Source organism: Miniopterus natalensis, chromosome 3, assembly GCF_054644295.1.
Source record: "Miniopterus natalensis isolate mMinNat1 chromosome 3, mMinNat1.hap1, whole genome shotgun sequence".
Classification (NCBI taxonomy): domain Eukaryota; kingdom Metazoa; phylum Chordata; class Mammalia; order Chiroptera; family Miniopteridae; genus Miniopterus; species Miniopterus natalensis.
In genome coordinates this window covers 11,982,156-12,006,837 of record NC_142083.1, presented here as the reverse complement: position 1 = coordinate 12,006,837, position 24,682 = coordinate 11,982,156, and the positions used below count along the sequence as shown (strand labels likewise).

General features: G+C 40.9%; 1 protein-coding gene across 6 annotated transcripts in view; it reads right to left on the bottom strand.

Moving 5' to 3' along the window:
• Positions 1–24,682, bottom strand: part of DROSHA (drosha ribonuclease III) — a 102,703-nt gene that overhangs the window by 46,604 nt on the left and 31,417 nt on the right. For 5 of the 6 annotated variants that reach the window (XM_087815326.1, XM_087815325.1, XM_087815328.1 and 2 more), the window contains 7 exons: positions 23,012–23,083; positions 21,374–21,455; positions 20,364–20,438; positions 10,032–10,201; positions 5,611–5,735; positions 3,867–3,966; positions 2,320–2,427 (listed from right to left, as the gene is read on the bottom strand). In XM_087815326.1, the coding sequence (XP_087671452.1) occupies positions 2,320–2,427; positions 3,867–3,966; positions 5,611–5,735; positions 10,032–10,201; positions 20,364–20,438; positions 21,374–21,455; positions 23,012–23,083 (732 nt within the window). The remainder of the gene's footprint in view (positions 1–2,319; positions 2,428–3,866; positions 3,967–5,610; positions 5,736–10,031; positions 10,202–20,363; positions 20,439–21,373; positions 21,456–23,011; positions 23,084–24,682) is intronic. The other variant, XM_087815327.1, reaches the window with a different exon arrangement.

The following is a 24,682-nucleotide window of genomic DNA, read 5'->3' as shown; positions in this document are numbered from 1 at the left end:
GAACTCACAGCCTGGCCCCAGGGCTGCCTCACAGCTGTGCTATAACACAGCTGAGCTGTTCTATAGCCTTGCTGTTTTCAGAGCTGTGCTGTATCACAATATCACAACTGAGATGTTTTGCACTGAATAAAGTTTCCTTCTTCACCACACCCGAAACTGGGAATTCCTACTGCTGTTGAATTGGTGCCAGGGGCCATCGGCTGACAGCATGGCTTCTAAACGAATGACAGTTGTCTTGGAAGAATGGGAATCCTACAGAGGGAGGAACTATTATCAGATCAAGAAATATTCACCTTTGTATAAGTTTTAATCAGGATCCAGTTAGTCAAAGAAATTATTTGAGTGCTTCTGCCTACCAACCTCAAAACAGAATGAGAACAATAATAAAGAGAGAGAGAGGGTAACCTAGTCCTCAAGCTACTTCTCATCTGTCTAAGGAGCCAGAGTAAGACACCTGAGACATGCTGTCGAACACAAACCTGCAGTGGAACAGATCGCTCAGTGATCTTTGTTTTACCAAGAGAAAGGGGGAAAAGCACGCAATAGGTTTTAAAAAACTGTTCAGTGGAGCCCAGCCAGGCGTGGCTCAGCGGTTGAGCATCGACCTAGGATGCAGGCGATCGGGGTTCGATTCCCGGTCAGGGCACATGCCCGGGTTGCGGGCTCGATCCCCAGTCGGGAGCGTGCAGGAGGGAACAGATCAGTGACTCTCTCATCATTGATGTTTCTATCTCTCTCTCTCCCTCTCCTTTCCTCTCTCTGAAATCAATAAAAATATATTTTAAAAAACAAACAAAAAACTGTTCAGTGGAACAAAACTGCCTTAGGGACTGCTACCTGGGGTGGGAAAGGAAATGAGTACAACGGGATAATCCTCCACACCCATCACCCACAATCAATCAGATAGTTATTGTTTTATCTTTTTACAAATTAGGGCCCACAGGGTTTTGTTTTAAAAAACTTCAGTTAACCAAAACCTCAAGTTTAAAAATCCCTAAGCTAGAAGATCTCTAAGGTCCTTTCTAGTTATCGATGCTCCACAATTTTAGGGTCTCTTAATCAACCAACTTCAACTTGTCACTGAGATCCCCAGATTTGGGGCAGACTATTTACTATTCCACTCACTGTTCTTATGGCTTTGTCTTAGGATGACGTTATGATGGATTCAGAGAACCACTAGCAAACAGGAAATCTGGGTTATATGTCTTCGAGTGGCCCGCAGAAATATTCGACAGAGTAAGATACTTCTGAAGGTACTTAGAGTAAAAAAAGTTGGTCAATTGGCAAAATAATTGAGGACTTGGAGGGTGTAGCTGGCTACCACTGTGGATGACTGTTCTCAAGCTATTCAGCAGTATTGCATCAACAACAGTTCATCTTAAAACAAACCATTTAGCTTTGGACACCACATGGTAAATGAATTGCACAGCAATACCTTTAATTATTGGATTAAATCCCACTGTTCAATATAATAATTAAATGCCAACATTGATTTTAAAAAACCCTCATTATGATGAAATGAATACCTGAGAGTATCTGAACTTATTACAATATAAGTTCCCATCAAAATAGATAAGCGGAAGCCTGGAAAGAATTCTTCCAAAAGGCTGCACACAGCTAATTCCATTACCTGACCCCAGCCTGCGTGGTCATTTTCCTTACTGTAATTCCCCTGGAGCAGAACCAGTATCCATCATAACAAAAACTCAAGCGAAGAGTCAAAGAATATGCTGTGTTTTGGGGATCTCTGATCTGGTACAAATTCCACCCACAGGGAAAACAAAAATTCTTATTAGTGAGTCAGTATATATACCTGACATATTCCTCTACTGAGCTCACCTAATGAAAAAATACTATCATTTGGGTCAAATATGAAATTTATACTGATTCTGTTCACTAACGCCTTCAGTTCTCTGCAACATAAGTTTGAGTCACGGGTCTGTAAAGAGTCTGCCTGTAGAGCTGCTGGAATATCCCTCTGGGCAAGCACCTGCACACGGGCTGCAAATATGCAGGTGCATTTGAAGAATGGAATTGCCTTCACTCAATGCGCAGGGACAGGGTTTAGCATTACAAAGTGGCCCCCGCCCTACCACTGTACATGTGGGTGAGCATACCCACAGAATTAAACAAGGCAGGACCAAAACCAACACCAAAAATAAAACCCAAAGGATACAAAACAATTTATGGTCATTGTCCCATTTAGCTACAAGGTAATATGGTCTATAGAAGCTTCTCAGAATCAGGAAAACTGAAGTGCCAGATGACTTTTAAAGTAGGAGGTATATGGGACGACTGTGTTCTCAGAAGCATCATTACCTGACAGACATCAGAACGGATGCCAGTTTTCCAGAATCCTTGGCTACTTAGCTCCACCGTTACTTCTCGCCTCATTGTATTCTTCTGTCGTATTTTTTGGAGCGCTTCCTAGAAAAGAACTCATTATGATGAGTAACCTGATGGTTGTAAAGCAATTTCAAGCCAAACATCAAGCATTAGAAAATAAGCTAGATTCATTCAATATCACCCTTACATTAAGGTAGTCAAGCTTTTCATGCCAAATTACAATAATTTACTTGAAATGAAGACTGGAATGCTCAAAACCTTGGGTAACTAGATATGAAAAAATTCTTTACCAAATCTACCATTCTGGCAAGTTCAAATGAAAAATGACCTTTCATTGATTAAAAACACACACAACAAAATATAAAACAAAGTGTAGTGTTTGGTTTTGAAATCAGCATGTAAAAATTATATCAAGCCTTATGTCAAGCATTTACATCTAAGAAAGACAAGAAATACATTAACCTGCAACCCACACAATTCTAAAAGTTGCTTTCAAATTTGCCAACCCATTATAGAAACTCTTACAGCAAGGGTACATTTTATTAAAAAAATAATAATAATAATCTAAAGCTTCTGCAAGACATAATCAGGAACTGACTCCTTTTACTGCCCTTCAAATAATTAATCATAAAAATGATTTTATATTTGTATACTTATTCAATAAAAATCTCATAGGAATTTGTAATAACAAAGGAACCACCACCACCACCGCTGATTAGAGGAAAAGTTAAATGGACTATTTCAGAGGTCCTCACAACCACCTTTTTCCCTGGGCACGAACAAAGGGACTGTTCAGTCAGCCTCTCTCAGCCCTGCTGCCCTCTTTCACACTGAAACTGACTGGCTCAGGTCACAGCAAGTGGCAAAGACGGAATTCAAACACATTCCCCAGCTTCAAAGCTTTGCTCTTACACCACCAAGCAGAATAAAAGCTCGTCGAGACCAAATCATTTATACTGGAATTCATTTACTTTTAAAATTATAACTAAAACATAAATGATCCTGGAATACAGCGATACTACTACCCATTAATAAGGAAATGTGGAATTTAGAATATAAAGCCTTACAAAATAAGTTCACCCTACTAAACTGACCAACATATGGAAGACAATCTTTACAACCTTAAGACCGAGAAATTTGTATAAGACCCAAAGTTGCATTATGTGCAGTCTAATTAATAATAAAAAGCTCATCCAGCCAGCTTTAAACTTAAATTTTAAAGGCATACTTATTCCCAATAGTAGCAATCCATTAAGAAACTACCCTTTTTTTCAAGAAAGAAAGAAAGGGAGGGAGGAAGGGAGGGAAGAAACTATCCTTTTTAGGAGGAAAAATGGTTCCTTAGGTACTAATAAGATGAAAATAAATTAATCAGCATACTAATGTGACGAGGGGTGTAAAGTATGACTCTTTAAAACTATTTTTCCATCTTATTCTAGAAGTGTAGGCCATGCAACAATCTTGAAATAAACCTGAAGCGCATCATCATTAATCACAGAAGGACAGGGTTCAATACCCACCTCCCTCTGTGCCAGCTTCTGTTTGTCCGTCTGTTTGACTTTGGGACTATTGGCCAGGAGGTGGCGAAGTTTCACGTAACTCTTCCACAGTTTCTGGTACCTAAGGAAAAAGACAGACAGACATCTTAAACAAAGAGGTGGGGAAGCTCAGGCACAAGAAAGCCAATTGTTTTAACAGGCCTGTTCAATCTTAAATTGCATCCTTGTTTTATATCATAATGGCAGCAAACCTTCATTCTAAGGAAGGATATGGTTTTGGGGGGTAAAGGTGACCTGGAACCTAGTTATTTAGTTGATTATTGCTTATTTCAGTTGAAAAGGAGGTGTCACTATATGGATGAATCTCTGGAAAGAACTCCAAAGGAGACATACAAAACCAACAGATATGTATGCCGTTTCTCACTGTCACCTCTCTGAAAGTAACACATTTTATTTAAATATGTACTTTCTGATGTTTATAGAGAGAAAGACCGACCCCTTACTTAATAAGGATCCTGTCAGGCTCTGAACTGCCCATACGGAAAGCAGAAGTTGGAAAGTATTAGAAAAGAAAGCCCACTTGTGCCAATACCCAACCTACATGGCTATATCCACTTTCCACTGGGGAGGGGAAAGACCAACGGGGTGCACCACTTTGTATCCACCACGGCAAAGATAAGCCCTTTTGCGGCCAAATGTGCAGTAGCCTGGGTCAGCTAAAGGTATGACACTGCTAAAGCGCGTGGGAGCCAAGAGCGAGTCCCTAGTCATCCACGCCTGCCACTGCGTCCCGTCACGAGAGCCTCATCACATTCTACTAACATTTCTCCGACAAGGGCCTTTCAGAGGGTTTTCTGTCATCTTGAAACAGCTTCTGTCACTGAAACTGCTCCTTTCTTGGCCTCAGCTGGGCCTCTCCTTTTGGGGAACAGTTTCTTAGAGAATGGAGGAAAGAAAGAAGTACTTACACAGTGCCTGGTTCACCGCTTCATACTTTTATCCAAAGCGGGGGGAGAAAGAACAGAGCCCTTTAGCCTCTTCTAATATATTAGCCAGAAGTGTACTTATGAATTGAAAATCCCCCACGCCCTTGTCTCCCATTATGAATCCTTTAAAAAAATTAAGTCAGGAAACTTTTCGTTTGTTGAAACGAAAAAGTAGGAAATCCAGACACTTTTGAAGAAAATAATGGTACTAACTCCAAACCCACACATGCTCATCTTCTCCCGGAAAAACACTAACATGCCATAAGAAAAACCCAAGTGTGGAAAGTAACATCAATTCTGAAAGTCAGAAGCCACGGCTTCTCCTTCCAACACAACCCTTAGCTTTGCATGGGGTCTTGAGCTCTCATTAAGATGCTCCAAAAAATAGGCCTCTGCATAAATTCAGCAGTGCTAGGAACCAACATGGTGCTACTTTCCTCTAGAGGGCACTGAAAAAATAAAAATAATAATAACAGTAAGTATTATAATGACAAATAAATGAAAAGTTCCTTAAAGGTTAAGTACATACAGGACTCTTATTGACCACGATTGCCATGGATAATCTATTAAGTGATATTTCCTGCAGTCAAATATGTACAGAAAATAATCTTTCAGGAGCTACCAAAACTAGTTTCATTTGGTGATCTCAACTGGAAACATGGCTCATTTTAGTTCTTCATTTTTTAAAGGAAAACATCCAACTAAAGGGTAGTCCTCTGCTAATTCAGCTGTTAGTAGAAGGTGAAATTGGCTAAGACAAACACCGAGAAATATCTTACTGTGGGTCTCCTGCATAACTCAACTGTGCAGGGCGTATCCCAAAGTGAACGATAATTGGAAAAGTAATCACATCGGGGTTGAACTGTTCACGATCCAGTTGGTCAATGCGGACAGAGCTTGGTTTCTACAGAGAAAAATCAAAGCCATTTATTCCCATAAGAAGTCTTTAAGTATTGACTTTAACCTAAGTAGGAAAGAAATTAATCAGATTTTTTTTCCTAGGAAAGCCTCATGCCCAAAGGGAAAATGTCATTTAAACCCTTTAATCATAGCAGCTACACTATATAAAAACTACAACGTCATCGCTGTAAATGAGTCCACGCCATTTGGCATAATGAACAATGATCTGGTCCTTCTTTTTGCAGTCCACACAGAAACCTTTTAAAATTAAACTTTTAAAAGGACACCTGGTCAGATATAACTTTTCCTTAACCTCTCCAAAGGCACAGGGGAAGTATTCCACATCATGGGGAAGAGACGTGCTTGCTGCTTATTCTTTAATTTCACATTTCAAATGAATAGCTTACGTCTACTCAGGACGCACAGACAGATGCCTCTATATAATTTTTTTTCCATTAGTTCTCTGTGTACCTTATGTATTCCTTTCATTCCACATCTTTAAATGAGAAGGTACGGCAGTGCAAAGGCCAAATGGTTAAGCTTCTCTTATTAGGTCATGCAGGCCATTTTTAATTATAATAGAGAGCCTCATATTCTTTTGTTCAAGACTAATAAAGGAAGTGACAGCTAGTTCCTTCTTGAGTTACTAGAATATAAGGAAACATTTACAAAATACCTTTCGTCCTGAATGCTTAAGTTTGTGAAAAGATGGCAAAATCATGGAGAGAATGTTTTAGCAACCTTCTTGCAGTCCTCTATAATCAGAAATTAAATTCTTACTAGGAGATCGTGGGATCTTTGGCTCAGTTGCTTCAGAGTCCAAGGCTATAGAATTGATCCACAGCGAGGTCAATAAGCTTCATTCTGTCGCACAGCCATGACCAACAACTAGAGTCTGGTTGGTGGTCTGGACTGTCCAGGATTGAGGATTTTCAACACTAAAAGCGGGAAAGCCCCCAGCAACTGGGACAAGCTGGTCACCCTATCCACAGCTGTAGCCCCAGTCAGCCATCTGACAAATCCAAGGAGGTGGCAAAGTGAACAGGTAAACTAATAAATTCATCCACATTAGTTTAAAAACAACTTACACTTAAGTGTTTAAAGAATCTGTAAATGCTATTTAACAATCAAAATTTCACTAGTACTTAAAAAGTTGACTCTGCTCTCAAAATTAGTAACTAGAGATGATTTTGGTCACAGGTAACCTAATACAAAATTATATAAATGTTTATCAATGGTAACAACATGTTATTTAGGTCTCACAATGGTTTCTAATACTTGATGCATCAGAGCAACAGGATTCATTTTTAAAAGAGGAACTGCACAGCTAAAGAGTGCTAGTGAATTATTCATGTTTCCATGATTTTAAACATGCTATGGTACCAACAAGGAAACAGTGATTTAAAATATCTATACTATCTCTCAATTTATATGAATGAGGGAGGAAAAGAAAATAAATTCTAGAATTTGGCGACACCCTACAATATGTATCACCATTTTTGTAGAAACAGAATAAAAAAACATTCTCGCTAATGACCAAAGTATTCTCTGGCAGAGGCCAAGTGCTGAGAGGAAGATTAATTTTTTTAAGTTCTGCAGCAATAAAATACTTAATGTGACCATAATGGCTTGAAATTTTAATAAATTTCCCAATATTCTTACCATTGGCGATCTTTCAAAGCACGTGCTGCAGAGGGTGAAATGTATATTCTGCCCTATTCTCAAAAGGATATAATGAAAGATGTTTGAATGATATTGAGTTTTCAGGACTTTTTCCTCCTTTAAATGTATTTTTAGGTAAATACTAAAAAAGAATTAACTTCAACACGTCCCAAAGCCTGGCCTCCAAATCTACCTTTCTTAATTTATTTCTGACTACCTTCCAACATAAACCTTCATCCTGACTAACCTGGTTTCTTCATTATCTTTAAACTGGCCATACTCTATGCCAAGTATGTACATTTAAACATGCCAATAATTTATATGATTTCTCGATTCCTAAAAGGCCTCGCTGTAGTGTCTGTGAAGCATCCCTGGCAGCCCGGCCAAGTGATCTCACCTAAAACTATGGGCCTTCACAGCAGGCTTTTTACTGACTGGTCCATCAACTTAATGATCCATCACAGACTCCTTTTACATGGATATGCTGTGAGACTGCACCTGGACAAGCGTCACATACATCCACACACTTCACTAGCCCCTGGCTCACATACTTGTCCTTCAACAATGAGCTGAATGAAGATCATGGTCATGGAGTAAATGTCCTCCATGTCATCGGCTCAGTAACAAGCAATGAGTGAATCTGAAGCACCTGGGGATTTTTTTTTTTAACTACAGATCTCTAGGCCCCTGGAATATATGGCATTCGTACACTTTCATAAGCTCTCCAACTGATCCTAGGATTTCAGGGAATTTTAACCATGCCATGGAAGAAAGCTCCAGGGAGAAAGTGTTCTCCAAGTGTCCACTGTAAATCATGGGACGCTGAAGTGGACCCACCGAGAGATGAAAAGATGTGTCTGCCATAACCGTCACCCCAGCCCACCTTCTGACCCAGCTATAAACCTGACAGTTGAAATGTGAATTTACACCGCTATTTAAAGAAAAACTAAATTCACGGTCATACTCTCATAGTGCTATGACTCGTAGATTTCTTTTGAAGTTACTTTAACAATTATTCATGTGGCTTAATGTAACAGTAAAAACTGCATTTTTTTTAGTTTTAAATAGGTTTTATGTTGAAAACCATTTTTATTAAACACTCTAATTTTCAAGATCTGTTTAAAATAATCAGCAGTAGCTGGAATGTTTGGTTTGCAAATAACAACATTTTGTTTGTGCAGATGTCGCTGCCACGGTACAGAAAGTTGGTCCAGAGTTTTTATTTTTATGAATCATGGCTATTAAACAATTTGGCAGCCTTTTTAAAACAACAGCTTTGTTTAAACAGATTACTCTGTTTCTTTACATGGAAATATTTTAATTCTCCATTTCTGGAAAATGTTATCCTGATAAGATGCCAATATAAAACTATTTTATGAAACAATAACATATTTTGAAGAAAATATAATTTTAATAAATATAATATATAAAACAGCATTTCCTTTATAAGATAAATCTAGTTATCTTTTAATTTTCTCTTTTAATTTTTATATTTTTATTTCAACAATTAATCTTAGAAGCTAATATTTTTTAAAAGATAAGAAACAAAAGAAATGGGAAATATTTGTAATAATTATGGCAAAAGGTCAATAAAAGGATCGACAAAAAAGGACAATACCACAATAGAAAGTTAGTCAAAGGGTATTAATAGGCCATTATCAAAAGAAAATATAAAAGGCCAATAAACATTTATAATATCGATTTTTTTTCTAGAAACTAAAATAAATACAAAACTGAACTAAATAGCACTTTGTCTCTATCAAATTGACAAAGGCATTTTTTGTTAAAATAGTACAACCAATATGAAGAAATGGGCACCCTCATACTCTCATCGTCAGAGTGCTAATTGTACAACCCTTCTGGAAGGTCTCTGCCCTGTGCATCAAAAGCCTTAAAATGCGCATATATTCAGACGACTGATTTCGCTGACAGAACATCTTCCCAAGGAATTAAATGGACAAATACTTGGAGATACATACGTACACATATATACCCACACAGACAAATTCAATACAGCGTTGTTTGTTCCAGTGAAAGTCTGGCAGCAACCTAGCTACCCAACAATGACGAGGTAATTTTATAACACAGGGGCCCTTTTTTTTTACCCTCCTAAAGATATTTAAGACTATGGAAAAATGATATTTCGTGGTTGTTTCTGGAGGAGCATGAGAAGGAAAAGGCGTGAATATTTAACAATTAATAAAATAATACTTAATAGTAGGATGACAATTTTTTTCCAAAACAATATGAAATATACCTATCCTAAAGAACTGAATAGTATCATCTGTGCAGAATGGAATTTTGGATGATTTTTATTGCCTTCTTTGGGCTGCTTCTGTATTTTCCAAATTTTCTATAGTGAAGACATATTACTTTTATACCTAGAAAAAAACTAGAACTGAACATACCTAAAAACTTCAAAATCCTCCATAAGGCGTAGAATAAATTTACCAGTAAGATGAACTCACTACCAAACATGCCCACATTGTAAGTTTTCATATTGACTAAGCAGTTTTAAATCGCTCAAGGGTAAGAAGCAGTGAGCACACAAAGCTTTGGAAGCGTTGTCACGTCTTCCTGCAACGTTCACCTGGAAAGAAGGCGGCTGGTCTCTGACCGCGTGAGCACCAGGACCTACCGTGCCGGGGTTGGTGACAATCATGCCTTTGCACTCTTCCGCGTATTTCTGCCACTCGAGCTCCTCCCACTGCAGCATGTTGGCGATCTCCTCCTCGGGCACCAGGGCTTTGCTGCAGCGCAACAAGTAAAGCAGGATCTGGTGCATGGACAGCACTTCCTTCCCTCCATCTTGGGCGGGAGTGGGGAGAAAAGGGGAATATAAGGCTACTCAACGACCAGCCAATCAGCCAAGTGAGGAAACACAAGACAACAGAGACGAAGGAGCGTTCGTAAAAAGGTAATTTAGAATTTACATTGTTTAACCAGGTGCCAACTAATCCGAAAGCCGTCTGTTTCACTGAGGAACAGTGCTCATAAACCATCTCATTTACTAAAACAGTAAGAGCAACATTATAAATGATAAAAAGCTCCATTTGTAAGATGTGAATATAAAAAAGTGTCCACCTAAATAAATTTAAAACCATCTAGCATGAAGAACCACAGTTTTAATATACAGAACTTAAATATTTTCTCATTCCTCCTAGGGTCACAGATGAAAGCCCTGTAGCGGCGATGCTATTGTCTTAAGGAAATTCCAAGCTTGTGAGATGTTCACAGTGTTTTCAATAGCTATTGTCTTGTGATGGTCTAATTTTTTGGTGCTAATGTGCTGCACCTGCCGTGATGAACAGAACTGAGGAGGCTGTACTAATATCATGTAGCTCATTATGGATTCAGCACACGGAAAAATACCAAGTATACTGAGGCTTACAGAGCACATATTACCAAATACTGAAGATAAAGACAACAAAGGACATAATTAAAGCACCTTGGAAAAGGCCAATTAATCTGGTACTTGATGAACCAAAGACTCATTTAATGTGGGCATTACTTTCAGGTGCACAGGCTTCTGCCTTCTCTTCAGACTTAGCTTCTTGACCAAGATGTGCAACCACCTTATACCCTTCCTTTGCTCAGGCCCGCCCAAAGGAAGAGCAAGAGCCCGGAGGGTTCAGGGGACAACGGCTACCCTCCCAGGTCACGAGATGTGCTAGAAGCAGCAGGACAGGATCAAACACTTCATGGAGAAATGAGGGAACCAAGGTGGTGGGGACAGGTGGGCACAAACACGAGTGTCCTATTTGTGCTGGAGCAGTTAATGCCACCCAAGGAATTTGGGGTCCCAGAAAATGGAAAAGGTAAAAGGCTTTAACACAAGTTGCTGTGGCTAAGAACCTGGACAAGCCCACACATGTGCGAAAGGAGAGCAAATATCAAGGTTTCTTCCTTCCTTCCTTCCTTTCCTTCCTTTCCTTTGTTTCTCTCTCTCTCTCTCTCTCTCTCTCTCATCTCAGATGCTACTCTGAAACTAGATGGCATTGCTGCTAGAGCTACTATATGTAGGCATGCATTCATTCGTTACTATAAATATTTGTTCATTAATTCAACAAAGAGTTACTGAGTACCTACTATGAAACAGGCACTACATCTTCCAGATGCTGGAAACACAGTGGCGATCTAAACTGTCAAAGCCCCTTATGTTCCAGTGGAGAAAAAGGGACAATCAACAGCAACTACATAACAGATCAGGTGGAAATGACTGCTATAAAGAAACGACTGGGCAAGGGATTGCAGCTATGCTGAAACGGGTGGTCACGAAAGGTGCATGTGAAGCGGCACCATGTGAGCCGAGATTTGAAAGCAGAGGAGCCCATCATGCAGCAACCTGGGGGAAACAGTCCCGGTCAGACGAAACTGCACAAGTCCACAGGTGCAGTGAGACGGACATGTTCCAGGAACTGCAAAGAGGCCAGTGTGGATGGAGTGAGGAGAGAGTGAGGCGGCAGGAAAGTCCGAGCCTTACAGAGCACAGGAAGAATTCAAGATTTTATTCTCAGACAGAAGCATGTTTTTCACCATTATGTGCCCTATGACTGGGCCCATATTAGTCATGGGGGGGAAAATACAAATTAAACCATAAGGTCTAGGCCCTCATAAAGTACATGGGCTAACAGTGACTCATCACAGTTCCTAGAGGCAACTTTGTAAATAAAATTCTGAAAACAGGGTTCTCTTAACCAAAGACACTGAGCTGCTCTAAAAAAATTGTCGAAGTGACTAAAATGCAAAATACAATCAACCCACATGAGGATGTGTTCTACTACTGATTCAGATTACTGTTCACAGCAGTGAAATTTTTTATGCCTCATTATAAAACATCTGCCGTAGACCCAGGAATCACCTTTGATTAACAAACTTGCATTGTTATAGACCTATTTCCCAGAGTTTGTCTCAAAAGACATTTCGATCTGCCTGCATGTGGTATCTTCCTCAATAAAAGGTTCCCCTTTCTGCAAAGGAGCCCAGCAAACCCATAATGCCTATTTGTCATGTCTACTATCAGTCTGAGCCCACTGTAATCTCTGCTTCTAGGAGCCCTGAGGTGAGCAGGTGGACAAGAGAACTCCAGGGCTGGAATATGCTGACTTACACTGCATGTATACCCATCCAGAACAGCAGGGATAATGGAAACCTGGAGAGCCTTGAGAAGAACAGCCACACTGAATGGACTCACTAGGAACCAAGGAAAGAGTAACATAGTATTTGGCTCATAATCTTGCATTTGGTAAGATTACTGAAGAGTACTGTGGGCCTATGAGGATGCATCAGGAGTCTAGGATACCATCAGAAGTAGCAGAGGGTTGTTTTGCTATAAAGATCAGAAAAAAAGATTAAGATTTTGCCCGGCCGGGCGTGGCTCAGCGGTTGAGCGTAGACCTAGGATCCAGGCGATCGGGGTTCGATTCCCAGTCAGGGCACATGCCCAGGTTGCGGGCTGTAGCCGATCAATGAGTCATCATTGATTTTTTTCTCTCTCTCTCTCCCTCTCCTTTCCTCTCTCTGAAATCAATAAAGATATATTTAAAAAAAAAAAAAAAGATTAAGATTTTATTTGAAGAGTTTGGCACATGGTGGATGGAGCAAGTAGAGACAGCTCCAAGTATACGAAATAGCACTAGAATCTTACCACAAGCAGTTACAGATGGCCGAGTTCATGGCACTCCCAATAAAAGTGAAACAGGGCAGGAGCACTGAATTTAAAGCAAAAAAACTGAAAGAGTGACAAGGAGAGGAAAATACTTAAGCCTACAAACCAAGGGTACTGCCCAATGTAGGAAAATACTCGCAAGATAAAGAAAGAAGGCCAGCCCACACTAACAAGAATGCTTCTACGTAGTCGAGGTGCAACGCTGCCAGCGAGGAAGGAGACTTTCACAGCAGCATAGAAACTAGAAATACTTTTCTTAAAAAAATAGACACACCAGGTGCAAAGTTGGTAATGCTGAAAGAGGAAGGGTAAATCCATGTTGAAATCTGCTACATATTTAAAATAGCACCTAAAACCTAAAAAGAGAGATATTGACCACTCTGGAAAAGCAGAAACCCAGGACAGATAACCTAAGGAGGGGGGCTGAGGCACTGCTCCAGGGCCAATAACGGGGTGCAATCCTATGGAAACATAAGAAAAGGGAGACAAGACAAGAGAATCCTACCAGAGCCCATGCAAGGGCTATAGCCTCATACCCAGCCCAGCAAAAAAGACAGTCATAAATATTTGTGGAATGACTTTCTGGAGCAGATAAATAACATGGCCACTTGCTCACAGACCGCCATGAGTTTACTAATGTTAATGAATTGGCTCTTTTGGTTCGTCTGCTTTGCTACATGTTTATGTCAGGGATTTATGGGACTGTGTCACCGAGGGCTAAGAAGTCATTTTTATCTCGTTGGCGGAGATGAATGGGACCTGATATAAATGAGAAGTTAGAGCGGGTAGGTGAAGGTTAGCGGGAACTGTGCCAGCACTGGGGCTGGAGCCGCGACAACGGGAAGAACCGGAGTTTGTGTTTCAGGGAATGAATCTGGACAGTCATTAATGAACTGACAGACTTTATAAGCTGTTTCTTCGAGACCCAAGCCTCTCCACTTATATTGCTTGATTATTTATACGGATATCTGCAGGGGAGGGCAATTTGTTAGGGAATTTGTGTTAAGAATATGGCTGGTTACACAAGTGTTTCTCAACAGCCTAACACTCAATTTTCAGAAACACAAACATGCCTTCCTCCTTCCCCACACTGAGAAGGGCTATACGACTACATTACTGTGTCTCCTGTGTGTTTCTGCTGAGACGCCTTTAAACAATCTTCATCGTCGAAAATCTGTACTAACAACGGGTATTTTCTAAACTTTTCAAATATAAAGTTCTATTACGATGCTATTTCAGTGTTTTTTCAAGCCACACTTGCCTCCCTGGGGATTCTGAGATCCTCTCCCGCCCGCTGGCCCTCTAGCAGCCACACTTGAGAACTACTTCTCCCGAACGGGGCAATTTCCAACAACCGATCTGCTATATAATCGATTTGCAAACTTGATTCAGGATTTCCAAAGCTTCACCAGAGCAATGATATAAGCAATGAATAGGCTGCACTGAAATCGGCCTTCCTGTCTTCCATTACACCGAGCCCCGCCCCAGCTGCAGTGGAAATAAAACCTTAAACTGCCTCTAGGAGAGTTCATTTCAACTGTTTGACTAACTAAAGGTAGGGACAGGGACAGAAAGAAAAACAAAAATTTGAAAAAAATTCTTAAAATCTCAATAAACTCTTTGGTCTATGGTTTGCCTTCTGGTAAACTGACCTCCACTGAATAAGCCTTGGTTTAAACTATAAGCTTAATTTTGGACAAATCTGTATAAAGCAACTAAGACAGCTGTCTTCAAAACAAGTAAACTGGAGAACTGAAGAAAAAGCATGATGCCTGATAAACTTTCAATTAGAGATAATAAGCTGATATAAGTGAAAAGCAAAGAGAGTGAGAGGACCGTGACAAGCCTGACATACGAAAGCTGCACGTTCTCACAGGAGTGCCAGTAAGATGCAAACAGTAACGATGAGATTACTTTCTGCCTATTAGACAAAACTACAGAAGACAAGTACTATTCAGTGTTGGCAGATGTACAGAAAATGGGTGCTGTTAAAAATGTTGGCTACAGCTACAAATTATGTCCTTTTTAGAGAGAACTTGGCCAATATCTTCCCAAATATAAATGTGCATTCTGTCGTAACAAATCATTTCACTTCTAGGACTCTACTTTATAGAAACATTGACATAAATGCAAAAGGACAGATGCACAGGACTACTCTTGAAGTATTTATGCAATAGGGAAAACAGAGATCTCCAAAATATTCTTCAGAGGAACTGTCAAAAAAATAATGTCCATTCACACTATGGAATACTATGTAGGTTTCAAAGAATGAGGCAATAGAGCTGAGTAAAAGGCACGCTGTGTAACATCTTGTATGTTAGCTCACTGAAAAAGAAAAGCAGTATTCTCCCTATACAGGTGGAAACAAATACAAATCAAACCCCTTAGAGCGCCTACTCATTTTCACACGTCTAGAAAGGGGTGTTCATTTCTTACCCATACACCTTTCCATTGTTTGTCCTCTCACACACCCCCACACACCCCAAGTCAATCCAATTAAGGGCAGAGATAACACTTCAATTCTATAAAGAAAAATACGGTCTTTTCAATAAATGGTGCTGGGTCCATAGGATTTCCATGCTCAAACCTGCAAGTTTCTTTAGTATATATATTTTCAAAGGGAAGTCTAATGAAAAAGTAAAGTACACTGTGTTGGAAAATTAAATCAATAGGCTTTATTTTTTAATGACAACATAAATGTTATCCCTAAATAGTTATGAAAAACATTTTATGAGAGTAAAAGTCCCACAAAGTAAATACCTGACATAAGATTTTTCTTTAAGATGATTTTAAAACTGTCCACTTTCTCTTAGAGATTTGCTTGGTCATAAAATGCCTAGAGGCAGATAGATACCAAAAGAAAAGCCTTTTCAACATACTCCCTCGAACACCCTTTTCTAATAAGTTCACTGCTAACACTCCACTATAAAATCAAAGAGGCATTCACCTGAAAAGAAAAAAGGACTTCTCAATAAAATAAAACCAGATGTACAAAGGGGAAAAGCTTTTGAATACATTTCCAAACAAAATAAACATTAACCATAATACTGAAAACATGAGTAACACTATCCTAAAATAAAAACAAGTCATCGTAACTGAGCGTCTGGACTGAGGAAAAGACAGAATCCTGAGGAAAATCCAGCTAGAATGAAGACAAGAAACAAAAGCCACCGAGGGATGCATCAGAGCTCGGAGGAAAGGGAGGGCAGCTCAGCAGACAGACAAGGTCCAGGCCCAGGCACCACGTCCGGGGGAGACTAACATGAAGCACGGCCCCTGGATTTGGTCTTTGGGAGGCTGGCTCTGACGGCAGCAGCAGCAGGGTGGGGACAGGGTTAGAGGGGGTGGGGTGCCAAAGCAAAGCCAGCTGTGAAAGGACCAGGGTCTGAGAGACTCTGGGTAACTTCTGAGGCCTGGGGGACAGGGGGCGTGAGCAGGAGCACAGGGTAAACTCCTGAAACTGCCCACGTGCAGGCCCGGGAAGGGGCTGACATGCTGGAAAGCACCACAGCTGAAACTGTAGACCACAGATTTACCGCAGCAGCCCAATTTTCTTCTCCGTGTCTGAGTGGCCCACATACAGGAGAAAAAGGCAAACGGTTGAACTGACAATTCCACGGAAGATGGTGGTCAGCATAAGGTGCCGAGGCCACTACAGCTGAGAGACACAAGTCAGAGCACAGAACTTAATCAAGAAAGCAAAGAAAGGTGACTGTGCCGGGAGACAAGGGAAGGTTCAAGCAGAAGCAGAGAAAATAAGGACATGAAAGGCTGGAAGCACAGGATATCACTGGAAATACTGGTGAATGAGAAACCGAAATGACACCCTGGGGATGAATTCATTCAGGGCGGTGAAGACTTTGGACACAAAAAGATACCCAAAGGTTGCATTACAAACCCAACCGTTTTTAAAAACACTAAATATAATGTCATAACTCACAGCTAGACTCTTGAAAAAAAGTTAAAACGCAGTTAAAATACTGCTTAAAAACCGTCATAGGAAAGAAAACAAGATGGCGCGTAGGTAACCGCTGTCCCCGCCACCTCCCGCAACCACATAAAAATCACAACTAAAATATAGAACCACCGTCACTCAGAGCCTCCTGAGATCCAGCTGAACAGAAGCCCCACAACCAGGGACCTGAAGCAGCACCGAGACCCGTAGAAGGGGTGGAGACGCGGGCGGATCGGGGCTGAATCCAGGAGACGCAGCCACGGGCCCACACCTGGTACCGCGGTTTCAACCTGGAAGGACATCTCGGCGGTGGGGGTGTCCTGGAGGAGTCAGAGGTCTCAGCCCCACAGCAGGCCCCCAGCCCAGGGCTCCAGGGCCAGGAAGAGATGTCCCCACAGCTTCGGGCTGTGAAACCAGCGGGGACTGTCCCTGAGGGTCGCGGAGGCTGCGGGAGCCCAGCAGCTCCTCTAAAGGGCCCGGCACGGACTCACTCGGACGCTCCCTCTGAGCCCAGCGCCGGGAGCAGCCTGAAAGGACCCGGGACACTCGGGGAGGAACTAACCTGCCTGAGATCCGGGCGAGAGCTGGAGGGCGGCTTCCTCCCAGGCAGAAGGGCTGGCGGAGGCCATGGCTCCTGTGGCGAGTCCTCCCCGCACACAGCCGGCAGGCAGGCGCCATGTTTGAGTCGCCAGCACCTGACCCACACCTTTGGCCCCGCCCCGTGACTCCCAGAGGCCCCGCCCCCCCCACCTGCAGCTCATCCAGGCCATTTCCAGGGGCTTTTCTGTGCAAGTGGCCTCTCGAGCCTCATGCTTAGGACTTTCCTAAAATCTCTCAAACAAGCAGCAGCGGGCCCCATACGGCTTGATATACAGCCCCAGGCCTGGCACTAGCGGCAGCTGCATTGGCTCATAGCTTGGCCTGTCCTGGACACCGCCAAGCCCAGCACAAGTAGCAGCCAACTATGGTTTGCTGTGTAGCTCATGCTGGGTGGCCCTGGGCAAGGCCCTGGAAGAAGCTGACTTTGCACCTTCCAGGAGGCCTCAGAGAGAGAGCATCTGGTGGTCAGCCTTGACCACGCTGGATTACAACCCTACCACATCCACGAGTGACATACTCAAGGGGCGCACTTGGTGAACCCAAAGCTCCACTGAAGTAAATCCTGCTCCATAGGGGTGTCTCCAGCACAGCAGCTCTTTGGCTGTAGTTGCAGCTGGTCCTCACAGCTCATTGGCCTGGGGGTCAATTCCTCCCAGTGACGCCAACAGCAACCAAGGCTCAACTACAACAGGACAGTGCACATAGCCCACACAGGGGAGCACCTGGAAGGCCCAGATCAGGTGACTGGGGAGGCTGAGCCACTGGACCCTACAGGACCCTACTACACAAAGCCACTCTACAAATTCCAGGAGACACAGCAGCTCCACCTAATACATAGAAACAAACACCTGGAAGCAGCCAAAATGCGGAGGCAAAGAAACATGTCACAAAAGAAAGAACAGAAGAAATCTCTAGAAGAGGAACTAAATGAAATAGATCCAAGCAAACTAACAGACACAGAGTTCAGAATTTTGGTTATAAGGATGCTCAGGCATATTAGTAAGAGTATTATGAAAACAACTGAGACCATCGATGACACAATAAAGGACCAATTTGAAATGAAGGCTACACGAACTGAAATGAAGAATAAATTACAGGGAATCAACAGTAGAGTAGAGGACGCTGAGAATCAAATCAGCAATTTGGAACATGAGGAAACAAAAAACACCCAACCAGAAGAGCAAAAACAAAAAAGAATCCAGAAATATGAAGATAGGATAAGGAGCCTCTGGGACAATTTCAAGAGGCCCAACATTCATATTATTGGGGTGCCAGAAGGAGAAGAAAAGAGAGCAAGAAATTGAAAATCTATTTGAAAAAATAATTACAGAAAACTTCCCCTACCTGGGGAAAGAAATAGACTTACAAGTCCAGGAAGCACAGAGGGTCCCAAACAGGAGGAACCCAAAGAGGCCCACAGCAAGACACATCATAATTAAAATGCCAAAGGTTAAAGACAAACAGAGAATCTTAAAAGCAGCAAGAGAAAAGCAGTTAGTTACCTACAAGGGAGGCCCCATACGACTGTCAGCTGATTTCTCAACAGAAACTTTGCAGGCCAGAAGGGAGTGGCAAGAAATATTCAAAGTGAATCTACAACCAAGATTGCTCTACCCAGCAAAGCTATCATTTAGAACTGAAGGTCAGATAAAGAGCTTCACAGATAAGAAAAAGCTAAAGGAGTTCATCACCACCAGACCAGCACTACAGGAAAAGTTGAAGGGTCTTCTTTAAGAAGAAGCTAAAGAACAAAAGAATCTGACGAGATAAATAGATCCAGAGACATTGATGCAAGTAAGAGACGACCATATTTCAGAGAGAAAGGGGTTGGAGAGTGAAAAGAGATTAAGCAAAGAAGTTATATGCATATATGCATAACCCATGGACACAGACAATAATGAGGTGAAGGCCTGGGGAGGGGGTGGGAGTGAGGTGGAGGGGATAAATTGGGGTGGAAAAATGGGACACCTGTAATACTCTCAACAATAAAGATAAATTTTTTTTTAAATGTCATATAGTTACTTACGTTTTTTAATTTAGTGAGAAAATAAGTCATTTTTTTTTCACTATAAAATAAATAAAAGCATATGCCAAAAAATAGAAAAAAACAACTCTAATACCACTACCTTAATATAACTATTATTGCAGTAATTTTTAGCATGGTTATAATCATATCATATATGAAATTTTGGAATCATTATTTTCCAATTAACTCTATGCATTTTTAAGCCACATGCATTTTTCCATATTAATCTTTTTTTTTTTTAATATATCTTTATTGATTTCAGAGAGAGAAAAGGAGAGAGAGAGAGAGAGAGAAACATCAACAATGAGAGAGTCATTGATCAGCTGCCTCCTGCACACCCCCGACTGGGGTTTGAGCCGGCAACCTGGGCATGTGCCCCGACCGGGAATTGAACCCCGATCGCCTGGATCCTAGGTCATGCTCAACCGCTGAGCCACACCCAGCTGGGCTCCATATTAATCTTAACACATGATATTTTATCAAGTGAAATTTCAAAATTTTTCAAGCAATTCTCCCACTGCTCATCTAATCTGGGGCAACCATGAAGTATGCAGGGGTATACATCAGCGTGTACAATTTCACATTTTTATGCCTGACCTGAGAAGGAGACAATTACCAGTGTCTGCGGTGGGAAAGCTGTCCCTAAAGATTGAAAGGAGAATGGCAGGTGTATTTTCAGATGCACTATCTCAACAGGTCACAGACAAGCCAAAAGATTTACCTGGAAGAAATCTTACAAAGCGTGGCATGAAATGAAATCTTGGGCAGCAGGGAGGACTGTCTTCAAACAAAGGACCTAAAGCAAACAAGTGAAAAGGAAAGAAAATAAATAAAACAGCCTTAGAAAACAAACGCTGCAAACTAATTCCTAAGATTCAGTATAATGACAAACACCACCAGAAGTAGGGATATAAAAAACACACACACCACTCCTCTTCTCAACAGGTACATCAGCCCTGTGGTAACTGCCACAAATGTCCCATGAAGACTGAAGTGAAGAGACCACCCACTGTCAGAAGGCAACAAAAGCCCAAAAATATGTGCTTCACGGTATACAAGGCAAAACTACTTGTACAAATTCAAAAAATAAAAAGATTTTTGTTATAACTGAACTACTGTATGATATAATATGCTTGTGCTTTAATTCTTTTACCTTTTAATCAATACAACTGGGAAAAAAAGAGACTAAATACTACTAAAAACTTGGTTTGAAAAGCCATTCATCAATTGACTGTTTAGAAAATAAATAACTGTTCACTGGAATACAGACACCTCCAAAAGAGTAAACCATTATCCAAGGTCCAAGTACCATGTCAAATCGATGTAGCACATAGTGTATGAATTGTGTTTTGAGGATAAAGCAAAGTTCTGTTTTAATAAACTGTTACCTTGGAAGTTGATTACAATAAAGTTCAACAGCTTTAAAATATTAATGAATGAGGTTTCCCCCAATGCACATAAATCAAGGTAATGACTCAGAATAACTGATACCATCTTCTTATATCAGTTAGGTAATGGATAATGGTAATCTTCGGCCATAGACACTGTCAAATTGTATTAAAATAAGACCCACAGAACTTATTCCTGTCAGATGATAGCAAGTGTTCCCATGATTCACACTTTTCCTGGGTATTTCAAAAAATAAGAGAAACTTCAACTATGTTCCCCACCCGCCCCATGTACCACAACGTTCTATAAGCATTACACTTTTCTTTCAATCCTATTACTGACCTTTAAGATTCCAGTCGTACAATTCCAAAATATCTCTGAATAGGAATAATGAAAAGAGTTCAAGTCCCTTCACGCAAAAATTCTGAAAAATAAACCAAAGTCAAATTACTACAGTACTGCAAATATATATTAACTGAAGGTTCAACCTGTTCTAGTCAAGGGTTAAAAAGTGTCTATTGAAACTATCCTAAAACCATGTAATTTCCTAAAAAGTTTGACCACAGTCCTACAAATAACAGCTCATTGGCTTGACACACAAAGGAAGTAGGCAAGAGTGGCATTAGGATTCTTAAGAAAATGTGAACTTAGTCCTTCCCAACGTACAAGTAAAATGATTATGAAATTTAAAAATTAAAGTCTTCTTTATGTCATATTTTTCTAACCCAATTATAAAATCAGAATCTCCTGGAGACTTTTTGTTCATTCAAATTAAACAAACACACACACACACACACACACACACAGAAGGCAGCAGGCTCTGGTAGGTTTGTCCCACTCAGCCCACCCCTGCTCACTGCATCCCTCAAACACACCCAGAATCAGTTAGAGTTACCATAAACAGAGGTCTCTCATACCAAAAAAGTTCAAATTCTTAATGAAGGCAAATAAAGGGCTACGAAAAACTTTGTAGCGACATTTCTCCAGTAAACAAGCTTAACCGGTGATATATTTGCAAGTAAGACTTGTCTCATAATTCTTCCTATTTGTTTTGCTCAGGGTTCATAAATCACCCTGTGGGAGATAACTCCAGACTCATAAACCTTTACAATAGCAAATGAAGGCTTATGGCCTTAAAAATCAGAAGGAAGCAAAAAGCCCTTTTAAGCCAGAGAATGAGGGGGTGGCCCTTTCTCTTTAATTCTTTTGGAAAGACAGGTAGAACTACCGGGACTTGCTTTGAATGAAATAGGTGCAGACTAAGCATGTGTGTCACGCTTATCAATTCCCCCCGGCACTCGCAGCCCGTGACAGGGCTGTGCTGTTGAACAAGGTCTGAGAGAAGAGCCAGGGGCTCAGGAAATCGACCCCAACTCCAACGCAAGGTTAAGTGCACAGGCTTGTTTGCTGTCTCCTTGTTATTTCTTAGTGTGATTTGTTGACATCACTAAATTCAAGATCAGGCAATGAATCATCCTGAGATTCACATTAATCTTGCTTTGGAATTTTAAACCACTCGCATATATTTAGATAAATCTGCTGCTGAGCAGCCACAGTGAAAAACAATTAGAAAAAATATGTAAATATATGGGAAGAAAAATGAACCGAGCACTGATCTTGTCATTGGAGATAATGAATAAGATTATTCCAACAGCCATCAGATTCAGCTCCACTACTCTAATTTCCTCTGATAACAACCAGTAATCAAAGTCTGTCCCCATCGAAAACAAACCAGAAACGAACGTACAGTTACTATCGGTAGATGCAAAACAAGGAGAAATGGCTCCAGAAGTTGAAAAATGGCCCAAATTTTTTTAACCTTGTTCCTAGAGCTCCATCTCACTGACCCTTTCAACAGTGACCACAATACTTTAGGGGTATTCCTGAGGCCGAAACCCAGAGCTGGCCGAGTCCAGTGCTTTAAAGGTGTAAGTGTGGAACACACAAAAGACAAAGCTGCTGAGCAACCTTCTGCCTTACCTCAGGCATCATCTCCTCGATGAAATGGATCGTGTAGTCTATGTTGAATCTAATCACTTTACACAGTGGAATCTGCAGGAATAAAGAGAGGTTCAGTTCCGCTACACCCTCCCACAGGCTCTCGCTGCGCACGTGTTTGCTACTTGACCCAGAAGGCCATGAACCAAATGAGAAGTTTCACTTAATCTAAGCTGCTAACAATGCTGCACACAAAGCTTGACCACAACTGCTGGGTGTTCATAGCAGGAACCCAGCTGGCCCGGCCTCTCCAGGAAACCTACATAATGTTGGTGCGTAATTCACTGTATGAGTAACAACACAGACATGACAAGGACCCACTAAAGCCAAACAAATCGCCTCCAGAGAATTAATAAAACCACACTTAAATATTTCTTTTTCTCAGGTTTTTAAATCTTTCAGAACTTTGGCTCTTCGGGAAGATCAGGGATAGGAGGCTGACAACTCATGGGTTACAGATTCCTAAGTCACTAACGTGCACACACTGACATGCACACAAGTCAGGCTGCCTGTCTGGCTCAGGAGGAAAAGAACCATGGTAATAATCACAATAAAGCAGAATAAAAATAATAATAGTTAACATTTACTGAGCCAGGCACTGCTCTAATGCTTCCTGTACTGTCACTCACGGAACCATCCCTGTGGGATAGGTACAACTACTACCCCCCTTTTACGGTGGAGGAAACTGAAGCAGAGTCAGGAGGTACCTTGCCTAGGGGAGCCGGTAGCTGGTGAATTTGAAAATCTTGCTCTAGACCCGAGCTCTAAGCCACTAGAGCGCATACATCTCATGACCTGCTCCACTATCGGGTCCATGTGAAGGTGAAGGAAGGCTCATTTCAATAAATCCACACCTGTTTGTTTTACCAACGCACTGGCAGCCACCAGCCCAGGGTCTAGACACAGCAAGGTGTTCATAAGTATACTTTTTTTATATATTTTTGAATGAAGGAAGGAATGAGGAAGGGAAGGTGTGGAGTTACTGCAGTGGCCTGGCTGACTGACTGGGGAAATAACAAACTCAGAAGCCCTAGAGATGTGTTAAGCAGGCTTTTCTGGCAGCTCAGTCTGTCCATAAGACAATTTTACATAAATGTAATTGTTTTTACAAACCATGGCAATCAGAAATTTTAATTCTACCAGTGAAAGGAATGCTAAGAAAAACAAAAATAATCTTATAATGCCATCTACTGGAAATCTTTTTCTCAGAAATGAAATTTAGTTCTTAGGTGCTGTTTAATTTTTTTAGAGGATAATGGCTAATTTGAGTAAAATTCATAATTTAATAAGAGATCCATGTTTAACCTTCTTGTGGTAATAAATGAGTTCTAAACCAACCAGAGCAACATGCTAAAGTCACCATCATTTTTAAGTTCTTTTTAGTCTTATATTTAAAAATTATTTGAGAGCTACAAATTTGGGCATTATTCACGTTTTTTAAATACCTATTCTTTGCTAACAACGATGTTAGGTTCAGATTTACTCTAAAATAAGTCACAGCCCCTACCTTTTATAAAAGGTAAGGATCTAAAGGAGGAAGAAAGGTGTGTAAGAAAGTATAAACAGAACACGATGCAACGTAACTTGTAAGTACAATAAAAAAATACGCAAACAGAGTATAACGTTCAAAAGAACAAACGGGTAAGATTTGAG